The sequence below is a fragment of the Canis lupus genome, chromosome 21 (genome assembly GCF_011100685.1).
Source record: "Canis lupus familiaris isolate Mischka breed German Shepherd chromosome 21, alternate assembly UU_Cfam_GSD_1.0, whole genome shotgun sequence".
NCBI classification, from domain to species: Eukaryota; Metazoa; Chordata; class Mammalia; order Carnivora; family Canidae; genus Canis; species Canis lupus.
Genome location: NC_049242.1, coordinates 26,245,942 through 26,272,199, shown reverse-complemented (window position 1 = coordinate 26,272,199; position 26,258 = coordinate 26,245,942). Strand labels below are relative to the sequence as shown.

The 26,258-nt window shown below is 39.5% G+C and overlaps 2 protein-coding genes and 1 non-coding gene across 4 annotated transcripts in view; 2 read left to right on the top strand and 1 right to left on the bottom strand.

Annotated features, from left to right (window-relative positions):
* Positions 1–26,258, top strand: part of RNF121 (ring finger protein 121) — an 81,711-nt gene that overhangs the window by 9,478 nt on the left and 45,975 nt on the right. For both annotated transcript variants that reach the window (XM_038568788.1, XM_038568789.1), the window contains exons 2-3: positions 21,394–21,431; positions 24,535–24,676. In XM_038568788.1, coding sequence (XP_038424716.1) covers positions 21,394–21,431; positions 24,535–24,676 — 180 coding nt within the window. The remainder of the gene's footprint in view (positions 1–21,393; positions 21,432–24,534; positions 24,677–26,258) is intronic.
* On the bottom strand, positions 9,302–9,409 carry LOC119865083. Its single transcript, XR_005375945.1, has one exon. It is a non-coding gene; the product is annotated as a U6 spliceosomal RNA (small nuclear RNA).
* Positions 12,971–13,521, top strand: LOC102157268 (DPH3 homolog). Its single transcript, XM_038569329.1, is given in 4 exon segments — positions 12,971–12,981; positions 13,244–13,327; positions 13,329–13,384; positions 13,433–13,521. Coding segments are annotated over 4 exon segments (240 nt in total).

Here is a 26,258-nt window from a genome sequence, read left to right as displayed (position 1 = left end):
CCAGATCCTGCTTCTCTGCATCTTTGACTCATGGAAGCACATACAAGCACAGGCACTGCCAGAGAATGCCTCTGGGGTGTGTAGGTTCAATCTGGGGTGGGGGTGGGGCTATTTGTCCTGAAAGCCTACTCCATGAAAGCCAACCCAAGATAATCCATCTGGTGTCATTCCTTATCTCCACTTTATTTGTATTTTCCCTTCTTGGAGTAGTTTGTTATCTTTTTGCTCCTCAGAGGAAAATCTGTAGGTAAACATAAACTCATTAGTTCTCTCTAAAGTACAGCTTTCCCAAGGGGATGCTGAGTTATGGCCATGGGGCTTTTGTCCCTGAGCAACTAGGGAGAAACGGTGGGGAAAGAAGCAGGGAACTGGAGGCAGAGAGCATAAAGCATAAGCCTGCCAAGGTTTGTGTTCCCTCTGTTCTCCTTCCCCTTTTCCAATAGGATATTCTCAATAACTTAATGTGTCTGTTACTTAAGAGGACTCTAATGACATTTTACTCCTCATTGCCCATAGGCTTGAGCCTCAGCTTTTCTTGAATCTGTCAGCACCCGGCAGAAACAGTTTTTCTCCTTCTATTCTAATGATAACAATAGCTAACTTTTTTAGTGCATACTATGTACCAGGCACTATAGTAAGCATTTTACATGGCGTTAGCTCTTTTAATTCTTTTTAATGCTATTATGTTAATTTCTAGGTGAGAAAAACCAAGGCACAGCTAAGTAATTTTAATTTACTCAAGATTACATAGGTTGTAAGTGGAGGTAGGATTTGAACCTGGCTATAGGACTCTATGATCTCTATTACTGGTGTCTCCATAACATGGACTCACTATTTTTGAACTTCACTACATCTTTATTGAGTGTTTAATTATGCCAGATACTTTGTTTGGTCTCAGGAATTCATAAATGGATAATGAGACTATCTGCTCCAAAAGAGTTAATGGTCTAGTGGGAAAAGGAACCCATCAACTGATAATGACAGTATGTGTTATGAGTAGAGTTATACAAGGTGCCACAGGTACATGGATGGAGTGCCTCCATATATTTGGGAGAGTTAGGGAAGACTTCAGAGAGGATATGACATTGGGCTAATTCTTAAAGGAGAGGTAAAAGTTTACCATATGAATAGGAGGCCAGTTGACACCAAGGTGAGTAAAAATCATATATGTGAAGAGATGGAGGCAAAGAATCTCTAATCCTTTTTTTTTTTTAAACTGTTAGCCTTTCTTTTTTTTTTTTAATTTTTATTTATTTATGATAGTCACACAGAGAGAGAGAGAGAGAGGCAGAGACATAGGCGGAGGGAGAAGCAGGCTCCATGCACCGGGAGCCCGACGTGGGATTCGATCCCGGGTCTCCAGGATCACACCCTGGGCCAAAGGCAGGCGCTAAACCACTGCGCCACCCAGGGATCCCAGAATCTCTAATCCTTGAGCAACTATTCTTCACTACTAAAACATTTATTGATAACTGCTTGTTTTGTACAAGGCGCTGTGTTAGGCACTTGGGTTGAGAGAAAGGATGCTAGATCATGTTTGTAGCTTTCAAGGAGCTTACAGTTCTGTTAGAAAATAGGACATAGGAGCTTACAGTTCTGTTAGAAAATAGGACATAGGGCGTTTAGCACCGCCTTCAGCCCAGGGCCTGGTCCTGGAGACCCGGGATCAAGTCCCACGTTGAGCTCCCTGCATGGAGCCTGCTTCTCCCTCTGCCTGTGTCTCTGCCTCTTTCTCTCTCCTCTCTGTGTTTCTCATGAATAAATAAATAAAATCTTAGAAAAAAAAAAAAAAGAAAATAGGACATGTAGTTCAGTTACAAAGGTAGTGGCTATAATTATAAAATAAGAGGTCCTAATTACCTTAACAGTAGAAAAAGCAAAGTACTATTGGGGAAGTAAATCCCTTCTCATTGATAGAATTAGGGAAGACTTCATGGAGAGGGAGACTTCTGAGCTGGACCTTAATGGATGATTTAAATATCACTAGAGAGAGAACATTAGGAATAAAGCTCCCAAGTAAATGTGAAAAAGAAGGATGTATTTGGAGATCATCAAGTAAGGGAGGACTAAGTGCTAGATCTAGAAACATAGGTTGGGACCAACATGAGGTTGATTTTGAATGCCACGCTGAGGAGTTAAGATTTGTTTACTCATTGCTTCAGTCATCAGTTATTGAGTGCTTATATATGCTGCAGATACTGTGCAGGGAGCACAAAGATGAAAACCTGGCTCCTACTCTCAGGGGGCTAATAGTCATGTAGGGGAAGATAGACATGGAAACAAATAATTATGGTATAGTGTAAATGGGTGTCATACCGTGGTGACCCAAAGGAGGGACTGATTAACTAACTCTGCTTAGGGGAATCATTAAAGACTTAGCAGAGAAGGTTCTTAGTTCTTAAGAATTAAATTTGAGTCCAATAGATAAAGTCTATGAGATAGGAATAGTGGTCCAGCAAAATGAAAAGCTATACAAAGGCTTCCAGGCATTAAACAACATAGAATATTCTAGGAACTGAAATAATTTGTATATAACTGAAGTATAGGCTAAATGTAGGGGGATAGCAGTGATAAACGATCTGAACACGTTAGATCAATGTTAGATCATTCTAAGGAATGTTGAAGTCTGATAGAAATGTAGAAGTTATTTTTGGAGGGATCAGGTTGAGAAAAGAAGAAATTAGTTGGGAGTACTTGAGTAGCTAAAACATAATGAGGGTCTGAGCAAAAGCAAAGGCAGTGAAGGTGAGAAAAAGTGAGCAGCTATAAAAAATACTAGTGCTTCCACTTATTCTTTGTGCTTTCTGTACCTCTCCTTTAATCCACTCACATATTCATCAAGCGTTTATTAAATATGTAATCTGTATTGCTCGTTCAATCTTTCTTTCTTCAAATACTGTGCGTACAATAGACAGGCATTTTTCTTGGTCCCAGTAACTCTGCAATGAACAAAACAACCAAGGTCGTTGCTCTTGTGAAGTTTACTTTCTAATGGGTGCATGCAGAACAAAATAACTGCAAATGATGATAAGTCCTCTGAAGAAGGTAGGGTGATATGATGGAGAACAACTAGGAAAGGTTATGAAAAGCCTCTAAGGTGATATTTGAACCAACACCTGAATGAAGAAGACCTAGGAATTTGAAGATTTGGAAACAGACATGTGTCACATGGAGGGAGAAGTACAAATCAGTGGGAATGAGTTAGACACATCTGGGGACCAAAGTGAAAGCCAGTGTGTCTGAATCAAGGAAAATAGTACCAATGAGGTCAGGGAATTTTGGCAGAGCCAGATCTGTTAAGGTCTCATAGATGCCACTAAACCTGTTGAATTTTATTGAGTGTACAATGAATAGATTTTGGATGGTTTGAAAGATGAAAGTGAGGTGAGCTGGTGTGCATTTTTTTTTTAAGATTTATTTATTTATCTTAGACTACATGAGTGAACGCAGAGGAGGAGCAGAGAGGGAGAGGAAGAGAATCTCAAGCAGAGCCCAAGACTGGACTGGATCTCTAGACCCTGAGATCCTAACCTGAGACCAGTGCTTAACCAACTGAGCCACCTAGACTTCCCTGCTGGTTTGCGTTAAAAAATACCTTTCTGGCTGCTTTGAGAAGAATGAATTGTAGAAGGACATTCAAGGAGAACAGTTAGGAGACTTGCAGTAGTTCAGGTGAGAGATGATAGCATTGGAGGTAGGATAGCAGAGATGATGGGGAAAGTGGATGAATTTAGAATATGTTTTGAAGTAGAGCCTACAGAACTTGCTTGTGGATTGGATACTAGGTATAAGGGAGATACTCAAGCTTGACTTTCAGATTTTGGGGACTTTTGCTTTGACTTGACTAATCGGCGATACCATGCAAATAGAAGGGATCAGGGGAGAAGTTTTAGGGGGAGGGGAGAGGAAATATGAAAAATTGTTTGGCCATTCTATGTGACTTCATCTCCACTGTTTGTTCAAAGGAGAATTAGTATCTATTTCCAAAGCATGTGCTTTATTTCTAGTGCTAGGTGTGAAGTATGGAGGGGATGCTGAATGAGTAAGGCATTATCCTTGTCGTCAAAGCTGTAAAATGTTAAGTAACATCCATCTAACATTTATTGAACACATATGGTGTACCAGATTACAGGCCAGTTCTTTGGGCCTGTAATTTTTTTTTAAGATTTTATGTATTTATTTGAGAGAACACACATAAGAGCATGAGCAGAGAGGGGGCAAAGGGAGAGAGAATCCCAAGCAGACTTCGTGCAGACCCTGAGATCATGATCTTAGCCAAAATCGAGTAAGATGCTCAACTCTTCAACTGACTGAGCCAGTCAGGCACTCCCAGGCTAGTTCTTTGAAACACAAAAGTGAATAAGATTCAGATGATCCTCGGACCCACTTCACATCCAGTAAGATTGCTGAATGGGGGAAGATATTTGCAAATTATATATCTGATGAGGAACTTTCATTCAGAATATATAAAGAACTCTTACAGCTCAGCAAGAGAAAGATAAATAATCCAGTAAAGACTGGACAGATGATCTGAATTTGACTTTTTTTCCCAAGAAAATATACAAATGGCTAGTAAGCGCATGAAAAGATTTTAAACTTTATTAGCCATCAGAGAAATGCAAATCAAAACCACAGTGAGATACCACTTCATACCCACTATGATACTATAATAACAAAATAAGTGTTGCCAAGGAGGTGGAGAAAATGGAACCCTCATAGGCTGGTAGCGGAAATGTAAAGTGATGGAGCTGCTGTGGGAAATGATTTGGTGATTCCTCAAAAGGTTAAACATAGAGGTACCATATGACCCAGTAATTTCACTCCTAAGATAGATAACTTGAGAAATAAAAACATGTGTACACACAAAAGCTTATGCATAAATGTTCACAGCAATATTATTCATAATAGCCCCAAAGTAGAAACAACGCAAATGTCTATCAACTGATAAATGAATAAATAAAACATATAGCCACACAATGGAACATTACTTGGCAAGAAAAAAGAGTGACCTACTGATACATGTTAGAACATGGATGATCCTTGAAAAAACATAGTGTCTGAAAGAAGCCAGTCAAAAAAAACTGCAGTTTGTATTTCATGTATTTGAAAGGTCCATGAGACACCTGGGTGGCTCAGCAGTTAAGCATCTGCCTTCAGCTCAGGGTGTGATCCTGGAGTCCTGGGATCGAGGCCCACATTGGGCTCCCTGCATGGAGCCTGCTTCTCCTTTTACCTATGTCTCTGCCTCTCTCTCTGTGTGTCTCTTATGAATAAATAAATGAAATCTTAAAATAAAGAAAAAGAAAAAAAAAAGGTCCAGAAAAGACAAATCTGTAGAGATATAAAGTAGACTAGTAGTTGATCAGGTCTGAGGGTATGGATGGGGTGTTGGCAAATGAGAATGAGGTTTGTTTTTAAAGTGATGGAAATTATTTAAGATAAGATGATTGTACAACTCTGTAAATATGTGAACAATCATTCAGTGGTCCACCTAAAATAGATGCTGTGCCTCAAGAAAACTTTTTAAAAAAGATTCTTGACCTCAAGATGATTAGAATCTAGTTATGGAAATAGACTCAGAGACAAGTATAAAAACTAATAAATGTAACTTTGGAGATATGTGTAAATTGCAAATTTCTGCAGAAGAGAGAGGAATCACTCCACCTGAGGAGATCTACCAGAGCCTAAGCATCTTGAGAGTGAGAGCTGTTATTTATCATTGTATCCCCAGTCTAGAACTTACCATATGTTTGTTCATCTAACAGTTGTTGAATAGATGTGTGAATGAGTAACAGTGGAGAATGTCTGTCTCATAAAGGAGGTGATAGAAATGAACTAGGTGATGAAGGGGAGGAAAGAATTCTAGGGAGAGAAGATGGCACGGGACAAAGCACTAAGCGATAAAAGGAAGGGCATGTTAGAATGATAGGTGGTTCTCTGTGGCTGGAGTGTAGGCCATTTGGTGGAGAGTAGTGAGGTAAGTATCTGGTTGAACCAGATTATGAAGTACCTTGTGTATCATACAAAGAAGTTTGGGCTTTAACCCAAAGGCAATAGAAAGTTATCAAAGTCTAAGTAGAGGGGGATCCCTATGTGGCTCAGCGGTTTAGCACTTGCCTTCGGCCCAGAGCATGATCCTGGAGTCCTGGGATCAAGTCCCACATCGGGCTCCCTGCATGGAGCCTGCTTCTCCCTCTGCCTGTGTCTCTGCCTCTCTCTCTCTTTCTCTCTCTCTCTCTCTCTGTGTCTCTCATGAATGAATGAAAAAATAAAATAAAATAAAATAAAATAAAATAAAAAGTATTATGAATGGCAGATTTGAATACTAAAAAAAATTCATTATTTAAAAAAGAAAAAACAAAGTCTAAGTAGAGGGTGATGAGGTCAATTTTGTGTCTGATAAAGAGAACTGTGGCTGCTGTCATATATGAATCTGTTCTGGCAAGATTAGATTCAGGGAGATCACCTGGGATGTCACTGCAGTACTCTAGTAAGAGAGAGCAAGGGATAAAGTCTGAACTAAAGAGGTGTGGCAATGAAAAATTCAAGGAAGATTCCATAGGTGGGTAGATGCGATTAGCAGATGAATAGTCCAAACTCTAAAGGAGTTCATACAAAGGATCGTTTTTTGCTCTGAAAGGGTTTCTGTAAGAGGTGGCACCTGGATTGGATCTTATTGGTAAAAAGGTATAGAGTGCATGGGAGGCTGGAGTGCACGTAGGAGAAAGTAAGAGAGGGCCAGGTGGGGAAGAAGCTAGTCTGAAAAGTAGGAATTTGATGGGAAAGGACTTGAAGAATCAAAGAATGTTAGGCGCCCCCAAATTTGATAATTGTTGAGTGGGGAAAAGGTCATTAAATTATTCCTTCTACTTTTATATATATTTGAAACTTTTCATTAAAATGCTTCCCAACTCAGCTGACCTAGAGAATAAGCTGGCCTGGAGGACGGGTTGGCCTTGCCAACTCAGCTGGCCTGGCTTTCTGATGATGGTAGGAGAGGTGGTGTGATGGACAGGCAGCAGCCATAGCAGTTGTTACCACTAGCATCTACTTTCACTTTCCTGCTCAAAGTGTGCTGTCTATATCAGGTCTCCTTACAGTTTGGCCAAGCAGATCCAACGTCTGCGTGATTCCCAGCTGATTCATGAAGTCTTTTTTTAAAAGCGAGGTGGTTGCACTTTGATTTATTGGCCTTGAAATCTTGGCAAGGCTACGGAGTTGAAGAAGCATGTGAATGAGAGGAGAATGGAGAGCTACAAATATGGAGAGCCTGTGAACCTTTGTACTTGTTATCCTAATCACCCAGTGGACCAGAGCATCTGTCCCCACAGGATAGAAGAGGCAGCCAGCCTGGTGTGCTGTATTCCTACCAGGTCCAGGAACTAGCTAATCTCTTTCTTTGGGCTTACATAGTATTTTGTTTTAATGTCATACTATTTTATGTTTAATAGTTTGTTGTGTCCTGTTTCCTCCCCTTCCCTGCCCCCTACCAACGTGAATACCTCACCACAAAGGTTGGGTTTATTCATCTCTAATTTTTGTGAAAGAATGAAGTCTCTAGCTGCATGGTTGATCAGTCCCTGATTTGGAAGGATCAGTTGGGACCTCTGAAATTCCAGTTTGCCTGGTAGATGGGGTTCAGGAGTTTAGGGTCCTTTGTAGTTAGCAGGTACTTGAAGCTAGTACAAGAGGCCATCCCCTGACTGATTAATATTCCTGATGCATGCCTGTGGTAGTCACTTGGTGAAGTTTCATTGATTTAATTTGGTAGCATCCTGTTAAATCACACCTTACCATATTGAAGGCATTTTGTTTTTAATTCTATGGTAACTAAGGAAACTGGCAGTTTGGAAAGCCATGGTATTACAGTTGACTCCAAAGCTTTGGAGTTAGACAGATTTGGTGTGAATTATTACAGTATTTTAGCTTTAAAGGACATTGAAAATTACTTAAGCCACCCCCTCATTTTATATATGGGGAAATTGAGGCATAGAGGAAATTCCCTGTTCATTGATATATAACAATTAAATAGCTATGCTAGATTACTAGGACCTCAACTGCTCTTTTCTTCACTGAGAAAGATAATCTTTGCCCTAAAGCCATTTTTGGGGGTGAAAAGTGGGAATGAGATAAAACCCAAGGAAACAAGACATACCTTATGGGGTATGTTCTACTGGCTATCTCACCCAGCATGTTCTCCTGTTGTTGGAAATCTTTTGGGGAAATGAGTGTCTACAGTGTAGCAACAAAATAATCTGCCTTTTCTTTATTCTTTTTATTTTTTTAAGATTTTATTTATTCGTGAGAAACACGGGGAGAGAGAGAGAGGGGCAGAGACACAGGCAGAGGGAGAAGCAGGCTCCATGCAGGGAGCCCGACGTGGGACTCGATCCCGGGTCTCCGGGATCAGACCCTGGGCTGAAGGCGGCACTCAACCGCTGAGCCACCCGGGCTGCCCAATCTGCCTTTTTCTTTTCTTTTCTTACGTGTTTTATTTTCCTTCGTAACACTACCAGAATTTATTTCATATATAAATATATGTTTGTTTACATGTTTATTATCCGTTTTCTTATTAGAAGGTAAATTTTATAAGGGAATAGACTTTGTTTTATGCTTGTCTTGTGACTGAATGAGTGAACAAACAAATACTAATTGGCTACTTTCAAGATGCCAGGTATATGCTTCTCATGCCTTTGGTGTTTGCAGGTCAGTGACATGTCTGTTTATTACTTTGGGTGTGATCATTAATGTATCTAAACCTTTCTAGAACACAGAATACACATTATTGTCAAGTGATTTTTCCAATGACATTATAGTGCTCATATGAATAGAGTGAGGCTACCTTTTTTTTTTTTTTTAATATTTATTTATTCATGAGCGACAGAGAGGGAGAGAGAGAGACAGAGACACAGACCGAGGAAGAAGCAGGCTCCACGCAGGGAGCCTGATGTGGGACTCGATCCTGGGTCTCTAGGATCACGCCCTGGGCAGAAGGCAGCGCTAAACCACCGAGCCACCCGAGGCTACCTTTTATGGTGGATTTAGGCTGTGAGATTTAGTGTGAACTTAAACCTCATGCTGTTTGGTCAAATAGGCCCAGGAGAGATAGAATCTTAGAAGCTGTAGAGCAAAGTGACTTGGCATCTGGGGAGAGAACACTTGGTTCATAGCTGTGGGGAGACAGCAGGACCCAGAGCTGACTTATCCATTAGACACAGTGCCCAGGGACCCACAAAAATGTCTTAATTTCCTTTAAGAAGAAAAATGTGAATATAGTCTAGCTTGGATTATACATCTTTATAGCAATATAGTCATAAAATATATTTTTGTGTGTCATCCTTGCAGAAGGGCCATGCTGATCTTCTCTGTATGATTCCAATTTTAGTGTATGTGCTGCCCAACTGAGCACTGTATTTAAAAATATATATGTATGTATTTTTTTTTTTTAATGGAGTAAGGGGCCCACAAAGGCAGAAGTACCTGGGCCCCATGAAAATCATAATGTGACTCTAGGAGGATTTTGTGACTAGCCATTGATTTGGTCGTTTAAGGCCCTAAGCCCTGTCTTTGATTTTACCCATAAGTTCTGTGACCCTTTTGCCATCACTCTTTGCAACTGTGATTTTGAATGAGTCATTTCTCTCCTTCATATATCATCTGTGCCTTCTGTAAAGTAGAAACAATTGTGCTCCGGGCTGAGTAAATTCATACTTTTAAAACAGTCTAATCTTTTTTTTTTTAAGATTTTGTTTATTTATTCATGAGAGACCCAGAGAGACAGGCGGAGACATAGGGAGAAGCAGGCTTCCTGTGGGGAGCCTGATGCAGGACTTGACCCCAGGACCCAGGGATTGTGACCCGAGCCAAAGGCAGATGCTCAACCACTGAGTCACCCAGATGACCCAATACAGCTTAATTATTTTATTTTTTATTTTTCTCCTCAAGAGCAAGAAAAAAACTTTCGTTCATCTGTGCATCCCCATGCCTAGCCCTGGACCTGCACATTTAGAACAACAGTACCTTTTTTTTTTTTTAGAACAACAGTACCTTAAGTGAGAATTGAGTAAATGTATAAATATATCAAACATCATAGATAGTTTTGAGGCCTAATTTATATGTTTGCTTTATGTTTATGTGCTTATATTTATAGTACAGATACAAAAATCTTCCATGCCAAAAAACTACACCTAGACATATCATTTTTCAAACTGTAGAAAATCAAAGATAGAAAATCCTGAAAGAAGCCGGAGGAAAAATCACTGTACCTACAGAGGAGCAAGGATAAGAATTAAATCCAACTTTTCCTCAGAAACAATGCAAGTAAGAAGAAGTAGAATGAAATGTTTAAAGTGTTGAGAAAAGGGGCACCCAGGTGGCTCAGTTGGTTAAGCATCCAACTCTTGACTCTGGCTCAGGTCATGATCTCAGGCTTGTGAGATCGAGCCCCGAGTTGGGCTGAGGGCTAGGTGTGGTGCTTGCTTAAGATTCTCTCTTCTCCCTCTGCCCATCCCCTCTCCACCCTCCCCCTCCCTCATATATTTTCTTAAAAGAAATGTTACTTAGAAGGAAAATGATAGAAGTCAGAAACTCAGACCTACATAAGGGAAGGAAATACCAGAAAAGGAATATGTGAATATAGAATAGAACATTTAGTTGTTCTTTTTTTATGAATGATTATGAATTTTATATTTTTAATTTCAGTGTTTCTGTGTTCATTACTAATACATAGAAATATATATTTGGAGTGTGTTTATATTGTATTCTACCATGTTACTGAATTCTTATTCTCAGATTTTTTTCTTTTTATAGATTCTTTGGGATTTTTTTTTTTTTTTTTGGAAGGTTAAACTTTTATTCAGCAAGGCTCAAACAATTGTATGCTAATTTCCACAGCTAGGTTGCACCAAAAATGACTTGAAAATTCCCTTTTGGTATCCCTGAAGAACTGGATTCCTGTTATATAGGCCTTGTTCTTTCTTTAGACCTTGTTCTTTCTTTAGACCTGCAAAAATATATGTACAATTGACTTCAACAAGTGATTTATTCCCCTTTCCCATATTTAGAAATCCCTTACGATCCCTCAGACAGTTCCTTCTGGAGCAAGATTCCTTGGGATTTTCTATGTAGAACATCATTCATCTGCAAATAGGGGCAGTTTTAAATCTCTCCAATTTGTGTGCCTTTTATCTCCCCTTATTGCCTTATTATGCTGGCTAAAAACTTCAGTATTATATTGAATAGTAGTGGTGAGGGTGGACATACTGACATTGTTTCTGATTTTAAAGGGAAAGCATTTAGTTTTTTAGTATCGAATATAATTTTAGGGCAGCCCCGGTGGCTCAGTGGTTTAATGCCACCTTCAGCCCAGGGCATGATCTTGGGGACCCGGGATCGGATCCCATGTCGGGCTCCCTGCATGGAGCCTGCTTCTCCCTCTGCCTGTGTCTCTGTCTCTCTCACTCTCTGTGTCTCTCATGAATAAATAATAAAATCTATAAAAAATATTTTAAAAAGAATATAATTTTAAGCTATAGGATTTTTGTAGATGTTCTTTTTAAACTTTTAATTGATCTAACAGTAGTTTTTCAAAATAATAATACCAACACTGTATTTGATTATGTATGCATTTATGTGTCTATGTATAGTGTGTGTATGTAGATATGCTTATGAAAAAGTGAAATAAATGGCAGCAATGAAACAAAGGATGAGAGGGAGGAACTAGGATTATTTTGTTATAAGGTACTCATATTGCCCATGAAGTGGTATAGTATTATTTGAAAATGGACTTAATTAGTTGTTTATGTATACTGCAAACCCTAGGGCAACCACTGAAATAAAAACAGAAGTAAAAGTGATAAGCTAAGAAATGGGAGAAAATATAATTATATAAAATTCTGCATTAAAATCACAAAATCTTGGGAATGCCTGCGTGCTTCCAACTCTTGATTTTAGCTCAGATCTTCATCTCAGTTGTGAGTTCAAGCCCCATGTTGGGTTCCACCCAGGGCATGGAGCCTACTTAAAAATCATAAAAGCTTGGAAGACAAAAACAGGAGCCAAGAATAAGGACAACAAACAAAATATTAACAAATATAGTAGATATTAATCCAACTATATCAGTAGTTACTTTGAACATCAGTGATCCAAATGCACCAATTAAAGATTGTCAGAGTGAATAAAAAACAAGATCCACTATATATTGCCTATAAGAACCCCATTTTAAGCAAAAGGACACATATAAATTAGAAGTAAATGAATGGAGAAAGATATACCATACTATATTAATCAAAAGAAAGCAAGACTAGCTGTATTTCAGAAAGAGCAGACTTCAAAATTTATTTATTTTAGAGGGAGCATGTGAGGTCGGGGAGGGGGCAGAGGGAGAGGGAGAAAAGCTCAAGCAGACTCCCCACTGAGTGTGCAGCCTGGTGGAGGGCTGGATCTCATGACCCTGAGATCATTACCCAAACCAAAATGAAGAGTCAAGTGCTTAACCAACTGAGCCATCCAGGTGTCCCAACAGAGCACATTTCAGAGAAGGAAAGTTAATTAGGGATCAAGAGGGGCATATGTAGTGATGAAAGAGTCAATCCTTCAAGAAGACATAGCAATCCTTACTATGTATGTGCCTAACAAAAGGTATCAAAATATGTAAGGCAAAAACTGATAGAATTGAAAGGAGAAATAGAAAAATCACAAATATTCTAGTTGGAGAGTTTAACATTCCTGTGTCAGAAGCAAACAGATTCAGGAGGCAGAAAGTAAATACGTAGCTGTATTCAGTAACACCATCAACCAAGTGGATATAATGGACATTTGTATGCTGCTTTATCTGACAACAGCAAAATAGAGACATTCTTCTCAAGTTTATATGGAACATTCACCAAGATAGATGACCAAGTGGGCCATAGAACACAATTTAACAAATTTAAAAGAATAGGAATCATACATTGTCTCCTGTCAGAGCATAATGGAATTCAGGTAGAAATCAATAACAAAGACAAAAAATCCGCAAATACTTAAAGACCAAACAAAATACTTTTCAATAACACATGGATCAAAGAAGAAATCTCAAGAGAAATTTAAATATATTTGAGCTAAATGAAGATGAAAACACAGCTTACCAAAATTTGTGGGATACAGCAAAAGCCACGCTTAGAAGACAGGACAATCATTTGGGTTGGGGCCCATGCCTGCCAAATTAGACTGTTCCTGGGGCAGCTTTGGCTCGTTGAGGCAACAGACCTCTACTAGCCCCAGTGACAGTGGCTGTGTTTCATGATGAGGTGGAGATCAAGGACTTGCAATATGACAAAGTCTTGGAGACATTTCTACCCCTGCCCATGTGGGTATAACTTGTGCATTACCAAAGAAGATTTGGAGCGTGGGAAACACATGACAATGTGTCCTAGTTGCTTTCTCATTATAAAAGTGATTTATGACAAGGATCAGTTTATGTGTGGATAAACAGTCCCAGCCCCTTCCACTCACAAAGAATTAGTTAAATACTGGAGATTTTAGGATCCAAATCCTGAACATTTGGGAATGAGCCAAGCAGGAAAAATCAAATGCAAGTTACTGGTTTCTTCAAGAGAACAACCATTCTGTAGTTGGCTCTTCCATTAGAGTGTGGATCCTTGCCATTGGGTGCTGAGTTCATCTCCAATTAAAGAAGCAAGTCCACTACTTGAAAAAATAAAAACATTAAAAAAAGTAAAATCAATCACTTAAGGATCCACCTTTGGAAACTAGAAAAAGAACACATTAAAACCAAAGTAAGGGATCCCTGGGTGGCGCAGCGGTTTGGCGCCTGCCTTTGGCCCAGGGCGCGATCCTGGAGACCCGGGATCGAATCCCACGTCGGGCTCCCGGTGCATGGAGCCTGCTTCTCCCTCTGCCTGTGTCTCTGCGCCTCTCTCTCTCTGTGACTATCATAAATAAATAAAAGTTAAAAAAAAAATAAAAAAAATAAATAAATAAAACCAAAGTAAGCAGGAGAAAAGAAATAATGAAAAACAGAGCAGAAATCAATGAATTAAAAAAAAGAGAAAATAAAAATCTAATCCTTTGAAAGATTGATAGGGGCACTTGGGTGGCTCAGTGGTTGAGCATCTACCTTTGGCTCAGGTCATGATCCTGGGGTTGTAGGATTGAATCCTGCATCAGGCTCCCTGTCGGGAGCCTGCTTCTCCCTCTGCCTATGTCTCTGCCTCTCTCTGTGTGTCTCTCATAAATAAAATCTTAAAAAAAAAAATTGATAAAGCTAGTAGATTGGCAGCCAGGCTAACTAAAAAAAAGAGGACACAAATTACTAATAAGTGAAAGAAGGGACTTGTTGAGAAAAATACAAATTAGTGTCTTTCATGAACATCAATGTAAAAATCATCAGTAAGATATTAACAAATTGAATCTGACAGTGTATAAAAAGCATCATACACCATGACCAAGTGGGATTTATCCCAGGTGTGCAAGTTGGTCCAACATTTGAAAATCAGTTAATGTAATCCATCACATCAACAGGTTAAAGAAGAAAAATTACATAAATGTATGAATAGAAATAGGAAAACCTTTTTTTTTTTTTTTTTTTTTATGATAGGCACACAGTGAGAGAGAGAGAGAGAGAGGCAGAGACACAGGCAGAGGGAGAAGCAGGCTCCATACACCGGGAGCCCGACGTGGGACTCGATCCCGGGTCTCCAGGATCACGCCCTGGGCCAAAGGCAGGCGCTAAACCGCTGCGCCACCCAGGGATCCCTTGATAAAATCCCATACTATTTAAAATAAAAATTCTCAGAAAACTAGGAATAGAGAGGAACTTCCTCAACTTGATAAAGAATACAAAAAAAGTTACAGCTAACATCATACTTGATGGTGAGAAGATTGAAGCTTTCCCATAAGCTTAGGAACAAAGTAATGATGTCCCCTCTCCATGCTTTTCAAAATCATTAGTCCTAACTAATGTAATAAGAAAAGAGAATAAAATCTATACAGATTTGGAAGGAAGAAATAACATCTTTATTCACAGATGACATAATTGTCTGTGTAGAAAATCCAAAAGAATAAAAAAAAAAAAAAAAAACCCTCCTGGAACTAACTATTTGATTATAGCAGGGTTTCAGGATAATATAAATCTAGCAAGGTTAATAAAAAAAAAAAAGCCGGTTGCATTCCTATGTTTCAGCAATGAACAAGTGTAATTTGAAATTAAAAACACAGTACAATTTAGCTCTATAGATACTAACAACTCTAGCAAAATGTTTATCAGACCTATGTGAGGAAAACTGTAAAGCTCTGATCAAAATATTAAAGAAGAACTAGGATACCTGTGTGGCTCAGTCAGTTAAGCATGACACTCTTGGCTTTGGCTCAAGTCATGATCTCAGGGTTGTAAGATTGAGCCCCACACTGGGCTCTGTACTCAGACTGGAGTCGGCTTGGGATTCTCTCTCTCTCCCTTTCCCTGCCTCTCTGCCTGCTCTTGCTTGTTTGCTCTCTTTCAAATAAATGAATTAAGCATTTAAAAAATAAAGAAGAACTAAAGAAATGGAGTGATATTCTATGTTCAGGTATAGGAAGACTCAATGTTATCAAGATATCTGTTCTTCCCAACTTGATTTATGCCAACTTGACAATGCCTGTCAGAATCCCAGCAAGTTCTCTTGTGGATATTGACAAACTGATTCTAAACTTTATATGGAGAGGCCCATATAAAGAGACCCAGAATAGCGAATACAGTATTGAAGGAGAAGAAAACTAAACATTCTATTATAATGCAATCCAGTAATTGTGCTCCATAGTGTTTCCCCGTAAGAGTTAAAAATCTGTGTCCATCCAGAGACCTGCACACAGATGTTTATAGCAGCTTTATTCATAGTTGCCAAATATTGGAAGCAAGCAAGATGTCCTTCAGTAGGTGAGTGGATAAATAAACTGTGGTACATCCAGATGGTGGAATATCTTTGTGAATATTATTCACTAAGAAGAAATGAACAATCAAACCATGAAAAGAGACAGGATTTTTAGGACTGTGAAACTATTCTGTATGATAATTGAGTGTTGCATACATCTCTTTATACATTATACATTTGCCCAAACCAGTAGAATATATAACAGTAATGAGCTTTAAGGTAAACTATGAACTTTGGGTAAAATTATGTGTCAGTGTAGGTTCATCAGTTGGAACAAATGTACTACTCTGGTGGGGGGATATTGTTAATGGGGGAGGCTCTGCATATTTGGGTGCAGGGGACATATGGGCAATCTCTATTTTCCATTCAGTTTTGCTATGAGCTTAAAATTGATCTCAATAGTCTACTTTTTAGAAGTGGACAAAGGATCTGAATAAACTTTTTCTCCAGACTCCTCTGGAGTCATATATAAATGACCAATAAACATAAAGAAAGGTGCTCAGGTCATATATAAATGACCAATAAACATAAAGAAAGGTGCTCAGCATCATTATCCTTCAGAGAAATGTAAAATTGGAAATACATTGTGATACTATTTCCCACTAACTAGAATGCTTTTATCCAGAAGAGAATAACAAATGTTGAGGATGTGGAGATATTGGAACTTTCATACAATGCTGATGGAAATGTAAAATGGTGCATCTGCTATGGAAAACAATTTGGCAGTTTCTCAAAAGGTTAAGCATAGAATTACTATATGACCCAATGATTTTACTCCTAGATATATATGCTCAAGAGAAGTGAAAACATGTCTACACAAAGACTTGTAGATGAATGTTCATAGTAACATTATTTGTAATAGCCAGAAAATATAAACAACCCAAATATCCAGTAACTGAAGAGTGGATAGATAAATGTGGTATGTCCATACAGTGCAGTATTGTTTGGCAACAAAAAAGGGAATATGTGCTATAACCTGATGATCATTGAAAACAGTAAGCCAAGTGAAAGAAGCCAATCACAGAAGACCACCTATTGTATGATCCTATTTATATGAAACATCTAGAATAGGCAATTTATAGATAAAGTCAGAAAGTCAATTAGTGGTTCCTTGGGCTAGGGAAGGACGGAGAGGGAGTGCTAACTGGTATGTGGTTTCTTTTTGGGGTGGTAAAATGTTCTAAACTGAAAAGTGGTGATGGCAGCACTACTCCATATACTAAGAATCACTGAGTAATACACTGAATGGGTGAATTTTATGGTATGTGAATTAGATCTCAGTAAAGCTGTTAATAAAATAATCAGGTGCATAGAAGTATATGACAAGGACAAGTTGTCAGTGTGAGTGCTGGGGTGCAGTAGCAGTGCTTCTCAAACTTTATATGAATTACCTGCTTGTCTTATTTAGTGTGGCTTCTGATTTAGAAAGTCTGGAATAGAGTAACATTCTCTTGTTCTAAATAAGCTCTCAGGGTACTGATGATGCTGGGCTGTGGCCCATGCTTAGCAAGGTGGTAAAGGATGTTTGTTTCTTCAGTAAATGGGGTCAGTCTAAAGAGCCTTTGAGGTTTTAGATTTTGTAGGAAGGCATAATGTGGTTTGGTGGAAGAGAGGGGCTTAATGGACAAGGTAACCAACCTGTGTAAAGACGTAGAGACCACAGGGACGCCTGGGTGGTTCAGTGGTTGAGCGTCTGACTTTGGCTCAGGTCATGATCTCGGAGTTCTGGGATCGAGTCTCACATCAGGCTTCCCTTGAGGAACCTGCTTCTCCCTCTGCCTGTGTCTCTCATGAATAAATAAATACAATCTTAAAAAAAAAAAAGACTTAGAGACCACAGAGTGTCTGATATTTGTGGGGGACAAGAGGCCTGTTTGTGGCATTATAAGGGTGAGTCCCTGAGTCTTGCACCTGAGCATTTTGTTTTTTTAATGACGTTTTCTCTTATTCTCTGCCTGATATGTTTGGTTTAACTTCTTTCAAATCTGGATTTAGGTAGATTGGCACTACTAGGGGCCTTGTGAGCTTCTATGAGGGGAGTGATTGGTTGGCAAGAAAACATTCTATGTGTGGGTCTTGGGAGTGGAATGTGGGCCCATCAATCAGTAACTGTGCCCAGAGAGCCTCCCTAATTAGCTGCCTGAGCTCTGGACAAGGCACAATCAGACTGACTTACTACTTGGGCCCAGATGAATAAACTCATTAATGAGGGAGCAAATAAAGATGTATTTCCAGATGGTACAGGTTAATTATAGCTATAGTTGACAGCTTTCCTTGTTTTTTTCCACTTGCGCTGAGAGACCAGTATGGATGTTAAATAATCATTTGGTTCGGTGGCAAATATTAAAGCCAAATCATGTCTCTACTCCTTGCATCCGTAGTACTCCATGAAGTTCTAAACAGTCTTCTAAGCCCAGGTCTAGTTTCAGCCTTAGTATTTGCCCTACTGAGGTGTTTTCCCTGAGGCTCCAAAAGCAGCCCTGTACTACGTTTCATCAACATTTGGTTCCCCAGCCTTTCCTGGTACTTTATAAAGTGTTTCCACTCTCAAGAAGAAAAGGCAATGAAATCACTTGGTCACCTTGAATCTTCTTACTGTCAGAACTCCACAGTGAAGTCAGAAGTCTTATTCTCTGTTTTCTAGACAGAGAGACTAAGGTATGTATAGATAGTAGCACGCTTGACCACACTCTCATGAAGAAGCATTCCGTGGCTGGCTCAGTTCTTTGGATCTTAGTTTTCCCTTCAGAGGAGGGATGGAAATGTAAAATGGTGCTTGTCTTGCTTCTTTGAAGATGTAGTTGTGTTGTTTCTTTTTGTTCTGACATGTAGTTTTTAAATGTGGTTTTCTGGGTGCCTCCTGCTGTCAAATGAATACTTCTTTCCCAGATGCTTGTTAAGTGTTTTTCAAGTGTTTGTGTACACTCCCATTTAAGCATCTCCATCTCCAGGTGGGGTGCTGATTTGTCATCATACTTATTGTATTGGAGAGAATTCTGTTCAATTCCTGTAGTACTCACTGAGTGCTTAGTCTAAGTTCAGCTCTGTTCTATTTTCCTTGAAAGATACAACACAGTGTATTCTCCTTGGCTCTGTGGGATCTTCCAGGTTTATGGGTTGGGAGTAAGATAGACAGAAGCAGGCCAGGACTAGGGTGAAGCAAACAAGGCACTTTCAAGGTCATGTATATGGAGAATCAGTACCTGACAATGAGTGCCACCTTAAATTTTGAGCCTTAGGTCCCTTGCTTATCTCCACCTTAATCTTTAATCCTGGTCCTGGCCTTAAGAAGCAGTTACATTGGGGCACCTGGGTGGCTCAGTCAGTTAGGTGTCTAACTCTTGGTTTTGGCTCAAGTCATGATCTCTGGGTCCTGGAATCAGGCCCCACATTGTGCTCTCTGCTCAGCAGGGAGTATGCTTATCCCTCCCTCCCTTCCTCCCTCCCCCTTGCCCTACCTGTGCAAGCATGCACGCTCTCTCTCAAATAAATAAATCTTTAAAAGAAAGAAAGAAATGTGGTCCTTAATTGTCTGCTTAGATACTGCCCAGATGGGCATTTTCATTCCTTTTTTTTTTTTTTTTTAAGATTTTATTTATTCATGAGAGACACAAAGAGAGAGGTAGAGACATAGGCAGAGGGAGAAGCAGGCTCCTCGCAGGGAGCCTGATATGGGACTGCAGCCTGATGTGGGACTCAATCCGGGGACCAGTATCACGCCCTGAGCAGAAGGCAGACACTCCACTGCTGAGCCACCCAGGTGTTCCAGCGTTTTCATTTCTTATATCCACTTGTCCTGAGATATTCTGGGACTTCTGTCATTCTAGGAAGATGAAGGCCTGAGTTTGGACACATGAATACATTCTATGAGGCATTGTGTAAAGTAGGAAAAGGGAGGAGGTGGTTGACTTCATTATCCTGATTGGCTGGGTGAAGGCTTGAGATACCCCCCCTCCCTTTTTTTTTTTTTTTTTTTTCCATGAGAGACACATATAGGCAGAAGGAGAAGCAGGCTCCCTACAAGGAGACTGTTGTGGGACTCATTCCCAGGACTCTGGGATCATGACCTGAGCCAAAGGCAGATGTTCAACCACTGAGCCACCCAGGTGCCCCTCCCCCCCTTTTAATTAACTTGGCTGGGACATATAAAAATCAAAAAGTCCTCCTTAAATAGTGATGGGAGTACACAGTATACACACATAAAGGGTGCTTGGTAAATATGTGCTGATTTGACTCAGTAGGAGAGTTCTGCCCATTTTACTTCAAACATTCTGTGTAAAGTACTTTTCTGAACTTATCATAGGAACATTGGGAAATTGGGCCTTGAACATCATAAGTACTAAAGGAATATTTGTTAGTTGATTCGTTTGACTGAGGCCTTGTCTCTTTTCTCTACATCAAGAAACATTTTCAGCTCAGGTCAATGTGATGTTTTTGACTTATGTACTGACACTTGGTTATGCTTTTGTATGGCTATAAGGAAGTAGAAGACTTGAGTCCTGAACTCAAAGAGTTTAGTATAGAGCAGTTTAGTACAGAGTAGTTTTCAATTGGAGGCAATTTTCATCCCACAGGGGAGATTTTACAATGTCTGTAGACTTTGTTGCTTCTGTGGAGATAGATGCTTTTGGCATCTAGTGGGTAGAGGCCAGGGATGCTGCTAAAATATCCTACAATGTACAGAGAGCTCCTCATCCCAGCAAAAAATTATCCAGCCCCAAATATCCCTAGTGCCAAGATTGAGCAGCCCTGCTCTAAAGGACAAGACTAACAGAACCAGAACTTTGAAATTGGAAGATCATACTGCTAGTAGCAGAGCAGGGACTAAAACTTAGTTTTCCCTAGCCTAATGTTCTGCCTGTTGCCAGGGGGCCATTTAGAGTCAAAGACATATGATAGAATATTTTATCTAGCTTCATCTCCCACTAATCCTAATTCATACTTTTTGCTCTAGCCATACTCACTTATTCGTATGTGGTACAACTTTATTCCTTTAATGTTAGTCCCTTTGCATGGAACACATTTCTCTCATTTCTTCATCTGGATAATATTTCACATCTCCTCCAGGAAGTCTTTGCCAGTCTATAACACTGCAAATTGGATCAGAAGCCACTTCTTTATTTTTCCATAGCTAGTCCTCAGTATATAACAAAGACATTTTATGTATGTATGTGTGATTTCCCAACTAGGCTGTGAACATCTTAGGAGTTAGGTTTACTCTCCTGTCCTTATTGCTTAGCACAGATATGCAATATACTGTCAGTCATAGACTTGAGACTAAGTGGTTAGAGAACAGAGAGATCGGTAGGAAGTAGAGTATCGGGGAAGGCTTCAATAAAGATTGTGACAGTTGAAGATTCTCTTTTTTTTTTTTTGAAGATTCTCATAATTCCTTGAAGATAATGATGAATATATGAGCACCTTCTGTTGGGCAGGCACAGTTCTAAGACATTGATCGATTTTTTTGGTGTTTTTTTTTCTACAGGTTGATATGTCAGACCTCTCCCCAGAGGAGCAATGGAGGTAAGTATGACAGTGTGGGCACCTCAGGCTGGGAGCTGTAAATTAATCCTTCTAAAAGAGTTGTATATCTACCCTTTTGCTTCCTTGTCTGTGGGGAGGCAGTGACTCTTGACCAGTAGGAGAGGTCATTTGGGATCTTTTCCAGTACTTGGGTCACTCCTGGGTGGCTCCTTCAGTTCTGGGGAGTAAGTAGGTAATTGCACCAAACTATTTATCTGAATTTGAATACTACTAGTTCTGCCATTTCCTATTTATGCTATCTTGGGCAAGTTACTTGATTGCTTACTACCTTAGTTTCCCCAGTTTGCACAATGAAGGTTACAGTAGTACCTACACCTTATAGAGTTGTGAGGATTAATATACGTGAAATTCTTGGAACAATACCTGACATGTGGTAAGCTCCCAGTAAGTGTTACTTGCTTTGCATATGACTATCATCATTATTAACATCATCATTATGCATGAAACAGAGCAGAGAACTCTGGCTGGAAAATGGGAATAGCATCTTCTGATCTCAACTCTACTACTAACTTGCTTTGTAACTAGAGTGAGTCAACAGATACCTTATTATCCTGATTACTTATTGTAGAGCTTTCAGAGTGCTTCAGCTCCACAAGCTTCACAGAGTAGCTGACCAATGAGTTGAAATCAGCCACGTAAACTTTATTAGTAGTCCAAAAACCCCCTTCTATTAGATTATAAAAATAGAGAATGGCAAAGATACCAACTTATATGACAAACCCAGCAAGATTTTAGAAAACTTTAAGTTTAATATGCACCAGTTGTGTACTTCAGCTATCAAAACTTTCCAAAATTTGGAAGATGTTCATAGAAATATGCTATCTGCTTAGGGAGATACGGTGCCACTGTCCTCTGCTTCACTGAGTCCATACTGATTTTGTTGTAAATGCTGCATATTAAGAAGATCTTCACCTAGATAACATCTAGAAGAAGGCAACCAGGATTAATGGTTTTCATATTATGTTATACGAATGGCATTTAAAAGATCTAGAACTGTTAGCTTAAAAGGGCACAGAAGAGTGATGGTAGGAAGAGGATTATTTTTGGTTTTGTTTTTTAAAAATAAGATCATGATAAATCTTTGAAAGAGCAACAGTGGGAAAGAAGAGTGAATATGTCCTTTGTCGTTCCAGAGCATAAGGTTAGGTCCAGGAGATTAAAGCTATAGAAAGATAGGTTTTGTTTTGTCATTAGAGACATCATTAATAATTGTAGTATACTGAGACGTAGTGAGCTCCTACCCTTAAAGTGCTGGAATTTTATTCCTTCATAAGCACACTTGAGTACCTACATTGTGCCAGACACATGGTTCTCTAATTACTTTAAGAGGTGTATGTTCTGGGATGTCTGGGCAGCTCAGTGGTTAAAGCGCCTGCCTTCAGCTCAGGGCATGATCCCAGAGTCCTGAGATCGAGTCCCACGTTGGGCTCCCTGCATGGAGCCTGCTTCTCCCTCTGTCTGTGTCTCTGCCTCTCTCTGTGTCTCTCATGAATAAATAAATAAAATCTTAAAAAAAAAAAAGAGGCATATGTTCTTAGCCAGTGGAAGTATTCAAACAAAGATTGTAAAAACAAAAAAACAAAAAAATAAAGATTGTAAAGATGTTTGCATTGGGTGGGAACCTGAACTAGGAGTTGTTCTCTGGTCTTTTCTCCATATTTCTTTGATTTTTTTTTTTTTTTATTGTATACATCCATTCAGTCACATGCTAAGAATAAGAAATGTATCTGTTATCTTTATAACTCCCCACAGTCATTAGGCTTTTAAAGTGTCCTTTGCCCTTTTAGTTTAGTTTATCCTTACAACAACCCTCTGAGGGAGGGAGCCAAGATATGGACTACTTGTGACAGATGAGGAAATTGTGGTGTAGAGATGTGAATTTTCTTGGCCAAGGTCACATGGATGTCTGAACCTAAGTTTCTGACTCCTACATATTGTCTTTTTATAATATTCTCCCACCCTGGATGAGTTTATATAAAATGAATCCTTAGGTGCTGTGGCTGCCTGCTGATATTTGGCTGCCAATCCCCGCCACCATGTTTCCTCCCTAATATTTTATTGTAAAAAAATCTCAGAAAAATTGAAAAAATTATAAACACCTTTATGTCCACTACCTAGATTCTACAATTAGCTTTTTGCTATATTTGCTTTATCATTAATCTGTAATTCATCCCACTGGGCTCTTCTTGCATAGTCTGTCATTGCTATTGGGTATTCTACGAAGATAGCATTTATGTTGTCCTTTCCTTCTCTCCCTAATACCCCCGTGTATAGAGAATTTCCATAAAAGATCCTGACTACAGGCTATATTTATATTTAGTTTTCTAACTTCTTCCTTGTTTCTCTCTGTTAGCTAACTCTGACTCTATTCTTAGAGGCAGATATTGGCCAAGGAAATCATTTGTTGCCAGTCCTCTGGACCAGAGAATGCCAACCTTAGGTTAAATAAGAGTTTCCAGCTGTACTCTTCCTTAAGCCCTTGAGGAGACTATTTACCTGTGGATGCTGATGGCAAAGACACTGTTGGATTAGTATAAGGTTAAAGCAGTCTAGATTTTTCAGGCTTTAGTCTTCAGGATCCCTGGTCCTGACAGGATAGGACAAACAAAGCAAGATTTTAACCTTTGATTAGTACACGTCTGCTAGTACTTCTTTATTGGTGTCATAAATATTATTGACTAAGAGTATGAGACTTTATGGTTATCCCCTTCTCTCTGGGTTACTTTCTTCTTCTAGTGACAGGTTGAAATAGGGCTGAAATGGGCAATGACAGCAGGCTTCTCCTGGGTCCTGTTTCCTATAGGACAAGTGTCAGCTGTTTTTGCTCTTGAGGATGGGCAGCAAACAACCCATCTTTAATAGCTGAGCTCCTGACTGGGGCCCACAGAGTCCCTGTTATGTCCCCAAATGCCTGTTCTCCCAGATGAGTGTTTTCCTCACCCCTAATTTGTACAGTACCCTGCAGCTGCAAAGCATAAGAATATGTTCTGAGTTATGGACTGGTAGGATATCTCTGGAAAGCACTGCCCTTTTATCAGCACTTCTTTCCTGACCTGCCTCACCTCATCTGTTTGGCTTTCAGGGTTGAACACGCACGCATGCATGCCAAGCACCGCGGCCACGAAGCCATGCACGCTGAAATGGTCCTCATCCTCATCGCTACTTTGGTGGTGGCCCAGCTACTCCTGGTGCAGTGGAAACAGAGGCACCCCCGCTCCTACAATGTAAGCCACTGCTTCTCACTTCTTTTTCTGACAGTTATCAAAAGAGACCCTTCCTAAGTATTCTAGGGTCCGGCCTAACCCAGGCTGCCTATAGGCAGGGAACAGACAGTGATAAACATTATGTATGAATAGTGAATAGTGTATGGTGGGCATGTGTTTAAGAGACACATAATTCATTTGGTGAAAATACAGATAGAACCTGAGACTACTTTCATGGCCAGAAAAGTAGATCTTCCCTTTTAAACATTTTGGGACCGATCCATGAAGGAGATGTTCTATGTGAAACAAAAATTGACAGAATTGAAGAGGAATAGACAGTTCTTTAATAATGGTTGCAGAGTTCAGTACTTGACTTTCACTAATGGATAGAACAACCAGATAGGATATCAATAGTTAGTAAAGGACTTGAGCAACATTATAAGCCAGTTAGAACTAACAGACACCCAGGACATATACTACCCCCAATAATAGCAGAATACATAGTTTTCTCCAGTGTACATGGACCATTTTCCAGAAAAGAACATATGTTAGGCCAAAAAACAAGTGTTATTGATTTGAGAAGATTAAAATCATAGATTCAAGCATTCTGGATTAGGACATGACAGGTGTAGTATACTGGATTTTTTTTGTGACTATTTTCTTAGAAGTTTTTAACCTTTACAAAAATAACAACCCTTTAACATAAACTTGGCAAACTTCTATGTGATAATACTTTGTATAGAATATACAAGCATATATATAATAGTAACAGTAGCTAACATTTATTAAATTCTCACTCTGCCAGTCACTGTTCTAAGTACCTCACAAGTGTGGACTTAGCTAATCCTTGTAATAATTCAGTAAGGTAATGTTTTCTCCAATTATAAATGAGGAACTGAGACAGGAAAACTAATTTGCTCCAGTGATAAAACTATTATTTGAACCCAGACAGTTGTACTCCAGAGTTTTTAATCTTGATCCCTAAGTGGTTCTTTTTCTCTAGTATATGCTTTTTCAAACCTCTGGTAATATGGTCAGACATGCCCAGGGGTCTGTAGCCCACATGATGTGAACTGCTGCATTATTTCATTTAATCCTCCTGATTACCAGTGAGGTAAATACCAGGAACAAACAGGCCCAGGGAGTTGGAGTCGTGAAGGAAATACTAATAGAGCCAGAATTTGAACCCAGGTCTTCTGTTACATATTTCATAATTTCTATTGTGCATATATTGCTCCTGGAAAGGGTTTTCCATCAAGGGAACTGAGAGATAACCTGGAGCATAGGAGAAAGACAGGATAATCTTTGCCCTTGAGCAGATACAAGTTCTGAACATAACTGGCTTATAGCCAGCTCAAGTGTTGCTATGCACCACAAATAGAGACATCTGTACCTTCAGGTCACAGTGCACTGATGGACCACATTACACCAAGACTTTTTTTTTTTTTTTAATTTTATTTATTTATTCATAGAGACACAGAGAGAGAATGAGAGGCAAAGACACAGGCAGAGGGAGAAGCAGGCTCCATGCAGAGAGCCTGACCTGGGACTCAATCCAGGGTCTCCAGGATCATGCCCTGGGCTGTAGGCGGTACTAAACCGC